This window comes from Mastigoproctus giganteus, chromosome 1 (assembly GCF_048544385.1).
Source record: "Mastigoproctus giganteus isolate SK-2022 chromosome 1, ASM4854438v1, whole genome shotgun sequence".
NCBI classification, from domain to species: Eukaryota; Metazoa; Arthropoda; class Arachnida; order Uropygi; family Thelyphonidae; genus Mastigoproctus; species Mastigoproctus giganteus.
Window position 1 is genome coordinate 107,117,431 of NC_143575.1, and position 19,413 is coordinate 107,136,843.

Here is a 19,413-nt window from a genome sequence, read left to right on the forward strand (position 1 = left end):
CAAGAGTATTGCTCCCTCTTGTTGCCTCACGAACATGCTGATGTAGAAAACAATCATCCAATAAATCCACAAAAGCCTTGCTAGTGTGCGAGTGACCAACCCACAAATTCCAGTCAATATCTGGGAAATTAAAATCCCCCATTATAAGACTCTCTGATTTACTGGCCCACTCTATTTCCCTGTACAATATCTTATTATACTCATCAGAGTCATTAGGCCTATAGCACACTCCTACTCTCAATTTTGATTTCCCTATGCTTATGTCACACCAAACTGACTCGACACTGCCCTGTCCATCGATGTCGACTGGCTTCACTTCCTTGGACTTTGTGTTTCTTAATTAATAGCATAACCCCTCCTCCCCTCCTGTCCTGTCTATCCTTTCTATACACGTTGTATTCCCCAAATCCCAGTTCCGCATTACTTATATCTGTTTACTTATATTGTTTTAAAATGTTAGAAAATGTATTCATTCCCACTTATTTCTGATTTATTTCTCATCTTTTACTATATTTCTGAATGCTGGATTACAGTACTTTTCATTGTTGAAAAGGTCATTTCTTTAACAAAATTTCTGTTTAATGAAATTTTTCAGTCATTGATAAATTTCTTTATATAGAGGTCAGTGTGTGTGTGTGTGTGTGTGTGTGTGTGTGTGTGTGTGTGTGTGTGCGTGCGTGCGTGCGTGCGTGCAGGGTGTATCATAACATGTGGGAGACCCAGTTCAGGGATGAATTTAGGACCTAAAAGCAATTAAAAAAAAAATGTAAAGATAGGTCTAATTTCACTTTGTTTCTGAGACATTTTTGTGTATCAGCAACCATCTGCTTACATATACAGGATATGCTGAAAATGACCACCATGTGCCTGAATATAAGCCTCACCTTAGAGCTCCTCACCTGCTCAAAAGTTCCAGTTGTCAATCAGATATGCTGTCCTGGTGCTGATGGGTCTACCATCACCTGAAACTTTTTCCAAATGAACCAGCTTCTGCAAGGCATTCATGTATTCTCTGAAAGGTCATATTTGGCACAGGACAATTAGGAGTTTTCTGCTTACAGACATCTTGCCTCGGTTGCATTGCTTCTAGAAAGTCCATTCATGAAATGCATGTCTGCCATCTCTCGATTTCAATAAGCTTCCATTATCATTATCACAGGAAATGTACAGTATCAGCTGAAAAGCATTCTGTAGAATGCTTTTCAGCAGAACTAACTGAAATCACTCAAAGAACATTACAGGACCTTACTTACATAACTATCAGCAAGGCCCTATATGAGATATTAAGCTTTGTTTGTAAACAGTTGAATGGAGCCAACTATGCTAACTTAGTTTTGGAAAGCATTGTGTATCAAAATAGCTGTAACATGGAAACAAAGCAAAATCAGAGCTACGTTTACATTAACTTTTTTTTATCAGGATTAGTATTAGTAGAGGCATATGATGCAAGAAAGCAAGCTTATTCAGCATCAGCCAAAAAAAAAAAAAAAAAAAAACCCCACTCCCATTTCACCCCTCTGTTCGTTCAAAATACCTGTCCAGTTGAGCTTTAAATTTGTTCAGGCTATCAACTTCAACAACAAGTGATGGAAGTCTGTTCCACCAACCAACCACCCACTGGCCAAAGGCAAATTTCCGCACATCTATCTGACATCCGTCCTTCCGTAATTTGAATTTATGCCCTCTCAGGCGATTATTCTGAGCAAGAGGAAGAATCCCATCGGCATTGAGCATGCTCAAGCCATTCAAAGCCTTATACACCTCTATCAGATCACCTCGCCGATGCCTGGTCTCCAGACTCTGTAATTTGCAAAACTTAAGCCTTTCTTCATAAGAGCAACCCTTTGTTCCATTCACTAATCTTGTTGCCCTTCTCTGTACTCGTTCCAGCAGCTCTACATCCTTCTTGAAATGAGACCTCCAGACCTGTATACAGTACTCAAGGTGTGGCCTGACCAATGCCTTATACAAGGGAATAATCACATCCCTATCCCTGCTAGAAAAATTCCTGTATATCATTGACAAGACAACATGAGCTACTCTTGCAGCTCGTCTGCACTGCTCAGAGAACTTCATATCTGCCTGCACAATTACCCCCAGGTCCTTTTCATTCTCTACCACTGTCAGCGTAGTACCACAGAGTTAATACTTGATCTGGGGTTACTGTTTCCCATATGTAGTACTTTACATTTGTCAGTGTTAAACTTCATTTGCCACCTCTCAGCCCATCTGCTCAACCTTTACAGATCCTGTTGCAGCAGCATAGCATCAGTAGTGTCCTTAACAACCCTGCCAACCTTTGTATCGTCTGCAAACTTGGACATTAAGCTTGATATACCATTATCAATATCATTTATAAATACAGAAAACAACAATGGACCAACACTGAACCCTGAGGAACTCCACTAATAACATTAGTCCACGTTGAGCAATGTCCATTGATTACCACTCTGTCTTCTGCCACTCAACCATCCCTTTATCCATAGCAGCAATTTGCCTCCAATGCCACACTGCCCCAATTTGGGCAGCAGTCTTCCATGCGCAACAGTATCAAAAGCCTTTCTAAGATCCAAATATATAATATCAAAGTTATTCCCTGCATCCAGTTCTTTTGTGACTACATCATAGTATCCAATCAAATTGGTCAGACAAGACCTGCCCTTAACAAAACCATGCTGTGTCTGAGCTATAACTGAATTCTTGTCTAGATGATCCTGCAGTGCTTCTTTAACCAGTGCCTCCATCAATTTTCCTGGAACCGAAGTTAAACTAACAGGTCTATAATTACTTGTGTCAGCCTTTTATCCTCCTTTGTGAATTGGGGTTACATTTGCACATCTCCAGTCTATGGGTACCTCCCCTGAGTCCAAAGAAGCTCTCATAATTATGGCTAGGGGTTTGCTTACTTCCTTTTCTGCCTCCTTTAATATAACTGGATAGATCCCATCCACCCCGGGTGCCTTTTTTATGTCTATCCTCAACAATTTCTCCTTCACTTTCCTTTCCGTTATTAGAAAATCATCTAGCTCACTGCCAATGTTTACTTCACCTACGACATTCCCCTTCCTGAATAACTCCTCGTGTGTGAATGTAGATGCAAAATACTTGTTTAGATTGTTAGCCACCTGAGCAGGATCCTCAACTGTTGAACCATCAACATCCAGTGGACCAATCTGATTCATCCCTTTCCTTCTTGAGTTTAAATAGGTAAAGAACTCTTTTCTGTTTTTCTTTGCATCCTTTGCCAAGGATTTCTCATAATCTGCCTTTGCCTGCCTAATCTCCTTTGTGACTTGGTTACAGACCAACTTATATCTATCATAGGCTTCCATGTCACCCATTAATTTGTATGTATCCCATGCATTTTTATTCTCTGCCATATGCCTCATTAGTTCATCTGACAACCATTTAGGCCTGAACCTTGAACAATATTTCTTGGTTGGTATGTAGTAGCATTCCAAGATTAGTTCCTTGAATGCTTCCCATTTTGAATTTGCTGTTGGTAACATCATCAGTTGGTCCCACTGTATAGAATTTAAATACTGTCTCAGACCATCATAGTCGCCTTTATGAAAGCAAAAACCCTTCCCTTTACCTCTGATGGTAGTTACCTCCTTGAGTAAATCCTACTTCAGCACACTGTGATCACTGCCACCTAGTGGTTCCTTTATCTGCAGATTCTTAATTCATGAAGAATCACTACTGATAATCAGATCAAGAGTATTACTCCCTCTAGTTGCCTCCCGAACATGCTGGTGTAGAAAACAATCATCCAATAAATCCACAAAAGCCTTGCTAGTGTGTGAGTGACCAACCCACAAATTCCAGTCAATATCTGGGAAATTAAAATCCCCCATTATAAGACTCTCTGATTTACTGGCCCACTCTATTTCCCTGTACAATATCTTATTATACTCATCAGAGTCATTAGGCCTATAGCACACTCCTACTCTCAATTTTGATTTCCCTATGCTTATGTCACACCAAACTGACACGACACTGCCCTGTCCATCGATGTCGACTGGCTTCACTTCCTTGGATTTTATGTGTTTCTTAACTAATAGCATAACCCCTCCTCCCTTCCTATCCTGTCTATCCTTTCTGTAGACGTTGTACTCCCCAAATTCCAGTTCTGCATTCCTTATATCTGTGTGACACCACATCTCTGATATCCCAACAATATCTGCCTTTGATGTTTTGAGCAATACCTCAAATTCATCAAATTTATTTACTAAACTCCTAGCATTGGTGTACACGCAAGTATACATGCACCTGTTTCTATTCTTAGCCACCCTAACCCAACCCATGTGTTTACTTGTACCGCAATGACTTCCAGCAGTCTCTGAAATATCCTGCATCTTGTTTTTCAGGCTTCTGCTCATTACAATAGAAGCAGTGCAAGAATCTCTTTCACCTCTGCCAGTGGCTACTGTTAATCTATTCGTCTTTGTCTCCCCCCCCGAAGCTAGCAGTTTTCCGACCCGCCTAACACTGCCTCGATAGCATCAGCAAACATTCTTGCACCCTTTCTATTTAAGTGTATCCCATCCCTGTAGAAGCAATCTCTCCTGTTAACAAGTACAGTCCAGGCTGAAAAAAATTCTACCCCTTGAACCTTGCACAATCTTTCCAGGGCCGAATTGATCGACAAGGCTCTCATCATATACTCCCTTCTATCGTGTCTGGGCAGAATTGCAGACACTTTCAAATTCAACCCTACTTCACGGCTTTTTTTCAACAGTGACCTGTACTTGTTAAGTAATTCCGCTGGTCTCTACTCTTAATTGATCTTATTAGAACAAAAGTTGTACTGACCAATTATCATTAGATTATGGGAATTGTAACCAAGAATTAAAAACTGATAACTGCATGCCTTCAGCCTCTGCATGCTCCAAGCATTGCAGGGACATTTAGATAGATATGGCAACCTGAATAACATGCAGTATGGTTTTGTTAAGAGAAAATAATGTTTAACTAACTTAGTAGGCTATTTTGACACAGTTACTGATGGGCTGGGTGTAGGGAACAATTTTGACATGTTTTTTTTTTTTTTTGGATTTTAGCATGGCATTTGACTCAATTTCACGAGAGGTTACTGTATAAGCTGGAACATGTTTGGATTGCTGAAAAAATTCTAAGATGGATTGCTGGGTGGCTCTAGGGCTGAGGGTAGAGAGTTGTAATTAACAGATATTCTTCAGACTGGTGTCAAGTGAGAATTGGGGTATCCCAAGGATAGATTCTTGGACAACTTTCATTCTAATCTTCATAAATGGCATTGATGAAGGGATAGAAAGCTTGATGTCAAAATTTGAAGATGACATAAAGATTGGAACTTTTCTGAACATTCTTGCAGTCTGTTGAAATCATTCTGAAGGAATGATTTCAACAGACTACAAGAATGTTCAGAAAAGTGGCAGCCGCGTTTCAATACAGTAGAATGCAAGGTCTTATGCTTGCGTTATAACAACCCAAAATAAATTATACATTTGGTGGGGTCGAATTAAAAACAGAGGAAGAAAGGGATCTGGGAGTTATAATATGGGCAGATAAAAGTTTTTTTCTGAGCGGTGTAAGCAGGCAGCCAGGAAAGCCGATGGTGTCCTATCAGTGATTTATTGAATCATCATTCTTCTCTTCCTTGGCGATTTCCCTTCTCTCTCTCTCTCTCTTAGGGTAACTTAAATTATTATTTATTTTTTTCTTGGCTGGTGCAGCAAAAGCCTCAGGCTTCCTTGCACGATATGGCTAATAATAATAATAATTATCCTGTACAGATATGGAAGTCGTAGACCCACTGTGTAAGCCAATTATAAGACCACATTTGGAATATTGTGTTCAAATATGGGGACTTCATCTGAAAATAGCTTCTTGAAAGGGTCCAAAGATGGGCAACTTGCATAGTATTAATGGAAAAATGCGATCATACAAGGAAAGACTTAAGTGAGCTACAGATCTTGGCAGCCAGGTGCCTCAGAAGTGACCTGATTAAGGTTTGTAAGGCTCTGAGGGGGATTAATAAAATGAAGGAAGGCAAAATTTTTCTTATTATAGAGAATTCTGGAATTCGGGCATAAATTCAAATTACAGGGGAAGAAGTTTAGACTAGATTATAGGAAGTTTTCTTTTAGCCAGTGAATCATTGATTGTAGGAACAGGATGCCTTTGCAAGTAGTTGAGGCTGACAGCTTGAATAAATTCCAAGGTCAGCTGGATAGTTACCTGTGTGAGGGGGAAGCAAATAATTTGTTTTTTCTTATCTATGCGTTTTTTTTTTTCCCCTAACCAGTGTAGAAAAAAACCTGTGGCTTCTTTGCACTATATAATTATTACTAACTAGTATCAAAACAACTAGAGGATTTAGGATTACCTTTAAAAATATCTGAGGCCAGTGTTATAACAGTGCTGCTAATATTAATGGCCAGTGTCCGATGGGCAACTAAACAACTAATTTATGTTAAGGACCCTCGTTTAATTAAGAAATTCATCAGTACAGTAATCTATTCTCCGCTCCTCTATGCTGCTGAAGTGTGGGCATGAGCAACTACTACAATGAAGAAACCAATCCTCGCTGCAGAATTCTGGCTACTTAAATGGACTAATCGGAAAGCTTGTCTCCCACCACAGGATAGAACTACAGCCTTAGCTACTTCACTGGGGATGCAGTGGCTTCCTGATATCATCGAAATACAATGACTGATAGCTACAGTTAAAATGATCACTGGTCAGATCTCAACACCGTCCATTTGGGATTTGTGTTACTGGGGAAAACCCAAGCCACAACTTCGGTCAACCCAGTGCTCTGCTCGAAGCATCTGAGGCTTCATATCTCAGACTGCTTCCTCCCAAACCAAATGCTAACGGAAATACATCACCTCGACACTGACTTGCATAGGTTTTGCAGCAATAAAACCTACAGGAAAGAAGTGTTAGCAGCTCACTCCAATTCCAGAATCAAATAAGAACAAGTTCGTGTGCCCTCCACACCATCTGCCAAGCTCTCCTGTGCCACGACAAAATTTGTTTGACACAGAAGTGCGATTCGTGTATATTATATTTTTATTGTAAATATAAGTTAATACTGCATAATGTGAGGAAGTGTAATAACATTTTTACTTTTTACATTTTTAATTTTACAGTGTGCACATAACTAATTATCCATTCTGATGTGAGCCGTTGGCTGTGACGGAACAATTGCAACTTCACTTAAATCTATGTGCATTGTATTCATTTAGTAGCAATAAAGATTTTTCTCTCTCTCTCTCTCTCTCTCTCTAAACATTTGTGTGGAATGGTTGGCAGCTTTGTCTTTCCTGCCTTAAATGCTACCTATTAATATCAATTTTCCTGAGAGATGTTTCCCTTGCTGGGTCACTAGGAAAAGAGACAGAACCTTAGGAATCCACATGAGCTCCTTTTGAGATGTGAACTGAATTTCTGTAATAACTTTGCCTGTATTCTTATACAAGCAACAAGTCCACTGATGAAGCTAGCAGAAATGCATCTGGTATTTTTTTAATTTTTTTTATTAGTTCAATTAATATTTATTAGTTTATTTAGATTTTAATGTTACTAGTACCTTGCCCTGCCTAGTGCATTAACTAGATTTATTTAATAACACACAGTGCTCATTCTTATATGTAGGGTGAACTGACATAATGAGTAACACATTTAATTTATAAAGCATTTACGAATAATGATCTGATTTGTAATTACTCTTCCATAATTGCTATTTATTTAAAAAGATATAAATGAAAGTACTTCAATGTCATTAAAATTAGTTGCATTAAAGAATTATATCTATAATTATTTTTTGTTAGTACAATGACAAAAGTGACGCTTGAATCCAGTTCTCGTTGTTTCCAAGGAAAACAAACTGTGTATAGCCATGAAAGTAAAGAGCTAAAATGTAAAATGAATTTTTCTGTTTATCTTCCACCACATGCTGATGAAGGGAAAATTCCGGTGCTTTACTGGCTTTCAGGTGAGTGCTTAAATGCATTATTATAATAAAAAAGTGCTATATCATGATGTTCTTCAGAACTTGATTTTTCAGTTATAATCCTTAATCTCAGAGGAAGAATGTTTTACAACTTTAAAATTGTCTTTATATTATTTTTGATGTATCTGTGTGGTGCAAAGAGAAAAAGAAAATCTTTATTTAAGTGTCTTGTCTATATAAAATGCGCAATGGTAATTCATCTTTTTGATCTTTATCAACTTGCTGTCTGAGAGACCACTCAACATATGAAACCAAGACAAATAGTGTAAGAGATGAAGCAGTGTACTTGCTGTGAACAGTTTGTGTCTTGGGTTCAAAGCAAGTGCAGCCAACTCCACCACTCATCCAGTCACACGATTAGATAAGAAATAGAATACAGCAGGCCCCTGTTATAACGCGGTTCGCTTTACGCTGATTCGCTATAATGCTGTTCTTATATTATAACCTGTATATGACTATAACGCTGTCACAGATCACTATAACGCTCTTTTACAGATTATATCTTTGGCATATCGTTTCATTTGATGGAGTCAATAGCTTGAAAATGAATACCAAAACAGCATTAAAATGTTTCCCACGCCGACTTGAGAAATCAGGGGTAAAGGGAAGGGTTTTTGCTTTCATAAAGGTGACTACAGTGGTCTTAGACACTCTTTAAATTCTATACAGAAGGACCAAGTGAGGATGTTACCAACAGCAAATTATAAATGGGAAGCATTCAAGGAATTAATCTTGGAAGTTACTAGACTTTTCATACCAACTAAGAACTACCATTCAATGTTTAGGCCTAAAGGGATCTCAGATGAACTAATTAGACTCGTAGCAGAGAAGAAAGAAAGGTGACAAAGAAGCCTATGGCAGATATAAGCTAGTCTGTAATCAAATCACAGAGGAAGGCAAAGGCTGATTACGAGAAATCCTTGGCAAATTATGCAAAGGAAAAACAACAGACTTCTTTACTTATTTAAACTCCAGAAGGAAGGGGATGAATCGGATTGGTCTACTTGATATTGGTGGTTCGACTGTTGATGATACTGCTCAGATAGCTGACAAACTAAATGAGTATTTTGCATCTACATTTACACGAGAAATTCTGTAAGGAAGGGGAGGACAGAAGTTTATCAAACTGTAATAGGGAACTAATGGATTTTGTAATAACTGAGGGCAAAGTGGAGGAAAAATTCTTGATGTCAAACATAAGAAAGCATCAGGGGTGGATGGGATCTATCCAGTTATATTAAAGGTGACAGCAAAGGAAATTAGCAAATCCTTAGCCATGATTATGAGAGCATCCTTGGACTCATGGGATGTCCCGACGGACTGGAGATGTGCTAATGTATCCCCAATTTGCAAATGGGGCTATCAAAGGGTGATATGAGTAATTACAGACCTGTTAGTTTAACAGGGGAAAACAAGGGAGTTGTTGGTTAAAGAAGCACTGCAGGATCATCTAGACATGACTGCAGTTATAGTGCAGACACAGCATGGGTCTTGTCTGACCAGTGTGTTTGGATACTATGGCGTGATCACAAAGAAACTGGATGCAAAAAATAATTTTGATATCATATACTTGGATTTTAGGAAAAACTTTATTAGTGGAGTACTGCAGGGTTCACTGTTGGGCCTGTTGTTTTCTGTATTTATCAATGATATTGATAAAGGTATATCAGGCTTAATGTCGAAATTTGCAGATGATACAAAGGTGAGCAGAGTTGATAATGACAGCACGCTACTGCAACAGGAAAAGTTGGGCAGATGGGCTTGAGAGCTGGCAGCTGAAGTATAGCATTGACAAATGCAAAGTACTGCATATTAGTAGCAGTAACCCCAGAGAAGTGTAACAACTGTGTGGTACTACACTCAGTGTAGTGGTGCATGAAAAAGACCCAGTGGTAATTGTGCAGTTAGATATGAAGTTATCGCAGCAGTACAGAGGCTGCCAGAGCAGGTCATGGGGTCTTGTCAATGATAAGCAGGAATTTTGCCAGCAGGGAGAGGGATGTGATTATCCCTTTGTATAAGGCAATGATGAGGCCACACCTTGAGTACTGCATACAGGTCTGGAGGCCTCATTTTAAGAAGGATGTGGAATTGCTAGAATGAGTACAGAGATAGGCAACAAAATTAGTGAAGGGAACATGGTGCTCTTACCAAGAAAGGCTTAAGTTTAGCAAATTGCAGTGTGTGGACTTGGGGCACCTGCAAGGTGATCTGATTGAGGCATAGAATCAACTGAGCAAGCTCAATGCTGATGGGATTCTTCCTCTTGCTCAGATTAAGCACCTGAGTGGGCATAAATTCAAATTGAGGAAATTCAGTTGTAGATTAGACATTTGAAAATTTGACTTTAGCTAGGTGGTAGATTACTCAAACAAGTTTCTATCTGTTCTTGTGACAGTTTAAATTCAAGACAGAACTAGACAAACTTTTGGAGTGAATGGGCAGGTGAAATGGAAAGGTTTTTTCTTTTTTTTTTGGCTGATGCTGTATAAACTTGCCTTCTTACATGATATGCTTTTGCTAATGCTAACCGGTGGAGGTTTGTTTCTGACAACCTACCACCTGCTGGCTGAAGGCCTCCTGACATATACAAAACTGTAAAACCTCCTGACATACAAAACTGTAAAAGTATTTTACAATTTGGTATGTATTTATTTAACGATAGTGCCTCCCTGAAACAGCTTGATTGATAAGCAAAAAGAGCCAAAGATTTTTGCATCTGTTAATAAGTATCAGTTTACATATACAGGCAGTTCTCGATTTAAGAGTTTTTTTTTTTTTTTTTTTTTTTTCCCCTCAAGTATCAACAAAATCGAAAATATGAACATTAATTGCAAAATATGAATGTTAAACATTCATAAATACTGCAATCCAAACCACGTGCATATCTATACAATAGTGTACCCTGCTTTACGATATTAATCAGTTCCAGAGACACCATCGTATTGTTAAAACACCGTAATGTGAACCCAATAACACTGTTTTTTGATAAATCGTTTAAAGAGCTCAGAAGTTGAAATTTTCGTTGTATAACTAAGCTATTTATCTCTCTAAAATGTCATTTTTAAGGTCACGAGCATGACCTTAAGTCCATATAAAAGGTCGTGAGCATGGTTTGTAAATTGTATTAGTTACCAGTTCAGATGACTTTCATCATTATCATATGTTCTGTTATAAGAATCGATTTTGAACACCTTTTGTGATATTTTTCTAAAGCACATTTGTGGAGGTCATGACCATAAAACAATAAAAACAATTTGCACTTTCTGGTTTATTGGGCTTTTCTGTTACTGCAAGCAATTATAAACGGGTAATAAACTATCTTTTTTGCATTTGCGAAAATACCGATAGCTGGAATTGTGTAGTTTTTTACGTTATTATGGTGAAATATTTCACCATAATAACATAGAAAACGGGGGAAAAATTATGGGGGAAAATTTTCCCCTTTACTGAAATCTTCAATCGTATAAAAAACATAAATAAATTTTCAGGATCTTCTCTTCATTCCTTTTTTTTTTAAGCTTCGTAAACTTGTTACTCCATGCGAATCATGTTTGTTGCAATTTGTGTGTGCTGTTAAAAAATGCTTATGCATGCAATCGTGAAATTTATAATTAAAAGAGAAGGTTATCTTGGAAACAAACGCCTCTTGAAGAAGACTCCTTGTGCAACAAACCAACGAGTGCCGAGCCAATAATGAGTGATCAATGAATGTTGAAGGATGTAGAGCTGCTGGAACGAGTACAGAGAAGGGCAACAAGATTAGTGAATGGAACAAAGGGGTGCTCTTACGAAGAAAGGCTTAAGTTTTGCGAATTACAGTGTCTGGAGACTAGGCACCAGCGAGGTGATCTGATAGAGGTGTACAAAGCCTTGAATGGTTTGAGCATGCTCAATGCTGATGGGATTCTTCCTCTTGCTCAGAATAATCACCTGAGAGGGTATAAATTCAAATTGAGGAAAGACAGATGTAGGATAGACGTGCGGAAATTTGCCTTTAGCCAGTGGGTGGTTGGTAGGTGGAACAGACTTCTATTCCTTTTCGTGGAAGTTGATAGCCTAAATAAGTTTAAGGCTCGGCTGGACAGGTATTTCGAATGAACAGAGGGGTGAAGTGGAAGTGGTTATTTTTTATTTATTTATTTTACTTTAATTTTTTTGGCTGATGCTGCATAAGCTTGCTTTCTTGCATCAAATGCCTCTACTAATGCTAATGATGGTATCCTAGTAGAACTATGGAAATTCAGAGGCAATGCAATGTTAAAACACCTCGCACAATTGTTTAATCTAATTTTATTTACAGGTGATATGCCAGAAGACTGGAAAAGTGTAATAATAGTACCTATACACAAAAAGGAGATAAAGAAAATTGTCAGAATTATAGACCCATTACCCTTTTAAACCATAATATAAAATATAAGGATCTTACAAAATAGGATACTTAAAACATGTGAAGAATTGGGGAAGAAAAAGCAGGATTTAGAAAAGGCAGATCACAATAGACCAAATATTCACACTAAACATCATTGCAGAAAAATATTGGAATAAGAAGAAACTGCTTCATCTGTGTGTCATCGATTTCAAGCAGGCATTTGACTCTAAACAGAGAAAATTTAATGAAGCAAATACAAAAAATCCCACTTGATCATGAAATAATCATGTTTGTAAATAATTTCTACAAAAATACAAGAGCAATAGAAAAATTCAATAACCTTAAAACAGAGATTTGTAATAGAGATAAGAGTCATGCAGGGATGCCCTTTATCTCCATATCTATTTAATATCTACCTAGAAGGACTAATGAAATCAATTAAAGAAAAAAGAGGCACAATAATAAATGGAAAAAATATAAACCACGTAAAATATGCAGATGATATCATGATTTCAACAGAAACCAAAGAACTAAAAGAAATATTAACAAACATCGATAAATCAAGCAAGAATTATGGAATTAATATAAATAAAACCAAAATGTAAATCGGAAAAAACATAGAAAACATAGACATCCAAAATCAACAAATAGAACAAGTACAAAAATTTGTATAACTGGGCTCTCTAATAACCAGAAATCCAAGTAATATTGACCAAATTAATCACAGAATGAACGTAGGATGGACAAACATGAACAAACTCAAAAACATATGGAAGAGCAATAAAATCTCAAGTAGTCTAAAAATTAAACTATATGAAACTGTCATCATACCCACAGCAACTTATGGATCAGAGAATTGGAGAATAAATAAGAAAGAAAGACAAAAAATCATGTCATTTGAAATGAGATGTCTAAGGAAAATCGATAAAACAAATTGGAGAGAACATAAAACTAATGAACAAGTAAGGAGAGATCTAAATTTTGAATGCAGAATAATAGAGCAGATCTACAAAAAACAACTTCAGTGGTTTGGACATGTGAACTGGATGAAACAACACAGGCTGCCTAATGTAGTACTGACAGGAAGAATTGGAAATAAGAGACCACCAGGAAGACCCAAAAGAGAATGGCTCCAATGCCTAAAGGAAAACACAGGCTTTCAGAGTTATCAACAAACGATGCAAGATTCAAGAGATCAATAACAATGGAAGACGGGATCTAAACAGGGACTCAACCTGTGCCAAACGGAAAAGTAGAATGATGATGAAGAAAAAATATGTAATTTCTTTTCACAGAGGAGTATAGTATTACTGCAAGTAGATGTTTATTGTTGTGAAAGGGTTGAACTAAATTTTGTATTTCATTAAAATGAAAATTTTATATTAGAAATTAAAATCATTATTTTGAAGCAAACATTTTTCAATTAATAAATGTCATGTTGGAAAAGAAATTGTTGTTCACATTATATCATGAAGAGGAATGACTAACTATACCTAGATTTTATTGTAGTGTTTTTGCTATATTTTTGTATTTCTGTGAAGTTGGTGATTGTATTTTCTGCACTGGTTATTTTTAATTTAGGACTTACTTGTACAGAACAAAATTTCATTCAGAAATCTGGTGTTCAGAGGTACGCAGCAGAAAACAATGTCATGGTTGTTGGACCAGATACTAGTCCCCGTAAGTAAACAGTTCTTTCTCTGATGAGAATTAGCTAATTTTGATATAGCTAAATATCTTTTTTATTTTCTGCATTTACTATAAGTGTGATAGTATTTCAGTCATTTATTCATTTCAACAAAGGTGCCACAGCTGATTGTGACCATATATCCTTGTATTTTCTGGTATCATTCTCAAGTGGCAACCACCAGAATTGTCCTCTGTTTCTAATAAAAATATAGTATTGAGAGGGGGGAAATATATATGCGCACGCACACGCACACACACAGCAATACCTCACTTAGCACGGCTTTGAACAGCACAGATTTCACTATAACACAGTTTTCAATTAAGTTTAAGTTGAAAATGTACTGTATATATTAAAACTCATTCAGTAGCCTAGACATGTACTCTACAGATTCTGTGTTGTCGTAGCCTAGGTACACGTACATATATGCTGCGGTGCCAACTCTATTGTCTCACATGCACATATGCCAATAGCTCCCCTCAGGCAGTCAGCAGTAATGTGCAACAGTGTTCAGTATTCTTAATTCCATCCTGATGAGACAACGTGATAGCTTTTCATTACACAATTTAATTTTTACCCCTTTAAATAAAATCAAAAAGATATTTGCATCTTCACAAGACATTGTGAATATTGGAAAAGACTTGGGATTCGAAACTTTGGACACTGCCAGTGTACGTGACTGCAGTGACTCACATGCAAATGACTTAGATGATGCAACTCTCCTTGGGCGCCTCCATAGCCAGGTGGGCAGGAGCATCAGTGCTTAGCACACGCTTCTTGATTAGACCGGGGTTCGAGCCCGTGACCACCAAATACAGAGGATGTGGAAAGGTCAGGGAATGACCACCCCACGTCACCAGAGCAATATGGCCTTAGTTGCTAATGCTCCTAAAAACCAAATAACAAAACTCTCCTTGAAATTGACCAGCAAACTGCATATGAAGAAGAGGAAAACAATTGTGAAGTGGATTACACTGAAGTGGCACTAAAAGAATTTTCAACAGAAGAATTGGAGAAAGCTTTTCAAGGGGTTGACATGGCCTGCGAGATGATTACGAATGGAGATCCGAATGTTGAATTAGCATCAAGATACAGCAAATTTTACAAGATGGGATTCAAAGCTACAAAGACTTGGACCTCTAGAAAAGGAAAAAGCGACTTCACCAGACTATTACTGAAATACCCAAATAAAACAAAGCTGTCTGTTTTCTCATCTCTCATGATTTTACCTTTTCATTAATGAAATTTTTGCAGTATTTTTTATTTCAAATCCTTTATTATACACTGAATTATTTATTTTTTTAATATTAAACAAATTTAAGTTCATCTGTATTTCTGATGATTTGAATTCCACTCTTCAGTACCACAAGCTCAATAAGCATATATGATCTCAATACTTAGATACATTTTCATGTATCAAGCTCCAATCCCAACTTGTCAGTTTACACTACAATCTTGAGTTCTTATTAGTTTTACTCAAAATGCAAAGTAAACAGCAAATACACAGTTTCAAACTATAAGTGTTTAATTCAGATGTAAAAAAATGCAATTCAGATGGAAAAAAAATTCAGATGTAAAAAAATGCAATTATATCAAGTTCCATATTCTATTCACTTGAGTACATAAAATATTAACAATGCAACTATAACAATTTCATATGCCACAAAAATTCAACAGTTGCTTCAAAATGTCACGATGAAAAAAATTGTTTATAGATTTATTATAATTTGTTTATAGACTGTGTTTCTCTGGTGTGCATTCAATTAAAACTCATTATAATTATACCTCGATCAGAATGGTTTCACATAACACGGAACAGTTTCGGTACCAATTATCAGTGCTATGTGGGGTATTGCGCTGTGTGTGTGTGTGAGAGAGAGAGAGAGAGAGAGAGAGAGAGAGAGAGAGAGAGAGAGAGAGAGAGAGAGAGAGAGAGAGAGATAAAGTATAATTAAGGCTATAAGGGAGGATATATAGACAGCCGGCATGTAATTTAAGGTTGACATGACAGAGGACCCAAAAATAATTATATGACAAATGAAAATTAAGCTAAAATGAACAAAGAAACAAACTAGAACAAAGACCATTGTTGAGAGTAAACAAAGGCTAATGGCAGAAATGTATATAATTCTAATTACATCAAAGACATGTATATATGACACATTTTAATTAGTTAAACCATTATTCACAAATCATGTAACTCTAACCAGAACTGTAAAATTAATAGTAAAAACCTATATAAGCTAGGTAGTTTTTTACTAGTTAAATATTGGGACAACATTGGTGTAGATCTTCATTATATTCTACTTTTTGGTATTAAACTCAGCATTCTAACCTCTTGATGTGGACACCTATATGTGGTGAGGAGACCTCCTAGTGATGCTGCTGGTCTTCCAGATTAGCATCACTGGGATCCAATGCCCACAGCCTTGGTACCAGTCTAATATCAGTGGTATCTGGCGTGCGTGCGTGCGTGTGTGTGTGTGTGTGACCCTTGGAGATTTGGAAAGGGGGGAGATCCTGGTGGTTGAACTGCCTAGCTTTGACATACCACTTCGTCACCTGCTTTCAAGACAGGTGGTCCTGGATGGCCCGACTAGGATCAATCAGCTAGTGGGTTCGCGTGCGACGATCAACAGTGTCAATGGCACACCCCTGCCCCTATGGTCTGAAGGACAGGATTCAGGCTCGTGTGGGTATGGTGTTTGGGTAGTCCTGGCATCCCACTCCCGAGCGTATTTATTGCTTGCTCGGTAGTGAGTTTCCCTTTGAGCTCTGTTGGTAGGTGGGAAATCTGGGCACTGAACCATAATAAAAATGCTATGAATCCCAATAAACTAATTTCTTCTGGGCCTCAACCCTGTCCATAACCAAAAATCAAAACAATGAAATAGACAAAGCCAATGTAGCAAAGAGGGCATGAACTGAAGAACCATCAAGTTCCACTCCAAGGTTCTTGATTACTCATTCAGTGAGAAACCTATTGGTAAAATGTTGTCCTTTTTTATACAAAAGGGTTTAGAAGGGTTAGCCGGTTTCCCTAAATCAGTTACGAGGCTTCATTCTGGGGATCTCTTAATTGAGACCAAACACGACAGATACTCAGAGCAGTTACTCCGAGCCACATCAATAGGAGGAATACCATTCAGTAGTGTCACCTCACAGAACAAACATTTCAAGAGGTGTCATCTCAGAGTGGGATCTACTTGAAGTTACTGAGGAGGAAATCTGCACAGAGCTAAAGCCACAAGGAGTGATAGCAGTTAAAAGAATTTCCATGTGTTAAGGATGGTAAGTTAGCACCAACTAGAAACATCATCCTTGTGTGTGTGTAACTCTCCAACATCTCCTAATGAGAAAAAAGCTGGGTATATCAATTTCAATGTAAGGCCATACATCCCAAACCCACTGCAATGTTTTAAATGGTAAAAATAGAGGCATTCGTAGATTGCTTGTCATTGAGCAGCTGCTTTTCCTTGTTGCAGTGCAAAGTGTGTTAGTTGTATAATGGCACCAGGGGTTCCCCCCATCTCCGCATTGTGTACTGTTTGTGTAGCACAGAATTCTGTGTAGGCCAGAGATTTAAAGTGTGTGGGGAGTGGAAGGATGTGTAGTGTTGTTCGTTGCAGTGCAGAAGACCATGAAAGCACTGCAGTACCACCACCAAACCCACTTGTGTGAAGGTGAGCACCCTGCATATACCACAGGATATGCCAGTGGTGGAAAGAAGAAAAAGAGATACAAAGGTTCAAGAACTGAACATCAGGAGGTGAGGAAAGCATTTAAAGCCTACATATGCGCAGAACGTTGCAGGTAAACGTTCCATTGCAATGCAGACCGATATGTCTATTCCACCAAAAAAGTCATTCACACCAATTGCACACTATTTATTGAGCTCTCAAAAACCCACACAAAAAAACTAAGTCATCTGCCACTCCAATATCAATACTCCTAGTGCTCCCCCACTACCAAAACCAAGTGGGAAAGAAAAACCACAAAAACCTGAAGTGCCACCGATTACACTAGAAAATGGATGTCAAAGACAAGGTGGCACCAGACAGCTCAATCCTGGAACTCTTTGCCAAAGAAGAAGAAGAAATGGATACTGGCCAACATTTTTTTGTCTTTCCAAAGAAAGACAAATCCAGGACTGAGAAAATAAAGCCTTGAGCCCTTCGGAAACCATCAGACAGACCGCCGAAATCTAAATAATGAATACCCTAAAATTCTTACGGTGGAATTAGTATTAGTAATGGCCGCATGGTGCAAGAAAGCCTATGGCTTATGCTGCACCAGCCAAAAAAATAAAAAATATCCGAACAAAACAATGATAAAATAAATAAATAATAATAATTATTAAAAAAAAAGGAAATTAAGGGTAAGGGGCTATCCAATAGCATATAAAATTTTACAGGCTGAGAATGAGACTCCAAAAGCGGTCATAGTGAAGCATCCTTATCGTCGGCTGACGAGAATACTGTAGCAGATGATTCAGACCAAGTTGGCCTCCAGCCTCCCAAAGTCAACAAGTCTAAGAAAAAGAAACAGAAAAGTAAGAGGAGAGCAAAAACCAGGACACCCCAGTCTTCTCAAACCATACTAGAATTTCTCAACAAAATGCTGTTGATGAATCTGACTCTGTGGTCTCATCTAAGTTTGAATTTAACACCTCAATGCCAGTAGCAGATTGCCTAGCCCCTGCCTCTCCTACTCTGCAATCTTCACAGGCAAGCTCTCCCTCCACTGGGAAATCACAAACCACTCTCTCTCCAACAGCTATAAGTGCTCCTGCCTCCCAGGCAGCTTCAGGGCCCTTCCCCAATCTACCCAAGAGTCTAGCACAGTATCTGCAGCCAAACCATCAGCTAATCTTCTTACCCCATCACGGGCCCCTAAGACCTCCTCTGCCAAACAACCAGAGGGACCACCCACAGCATTAGATCAGACTGAGGCAGAAACCTATAGATGAAGACTCTCCAACCCATCAAATAATATCTGCTTTACATAGGAATCTTGTGACCTTTCTCAATTAAGATACTAGTCAATTCACCAGACAAGTGGCAAGTTATGTCTAGGAACTTTGGGCCACCCTTGAATCTATTACCACTGCTCTCTTCATCGAGAGCGAGAAACTAAAAGTCACTAACGAAGAACTTAAGACAAGAACCTCCATCCTTGAGAAGGTGCTGGACACTCTACCAAATCTTCCTACACCAGTCTCCACAGCGTACTCCCACATATGCACAAGTGCTGAGGAATCCAAACAACAGAGTCAAATCCAAAGGCCCTACAACTGCTGCTTTGAACACCAAACCTTGTGGTCCTCAGACCAGCGGAGATAGAAGGAACACA

At 38.1% G+C, this 19,413-nt stretch overlaps 1 protein-coding gene across 1 annotated transcript in view; it reads left to right on the plus strand.

Moving 5' to 3' along the window:
- The window catches only part of LOC150091082 (S-formylglutathione hydrolase), a 128,875-nt gene that overhangs the window by 14,128 nt on the left and 95,334 nt on the right, over positions 1-19,413 (plus strand). The window contains exons 2-3 of the mRNA XM_090381713.1: positions 7,821-7,984; positions 13,956-14,054. Coding sequence (XP_090237839.1) covers positions 7,825-7,984; positions 13,956-14,054 — 259 coding nt within the window. The 5' untranslated portion in view covers positions 7,821-7,824. The remainder of the gene's footprint in view (positions 1-7,820; positions 7,985-13,955; positions 14,055-19,413) is intronic.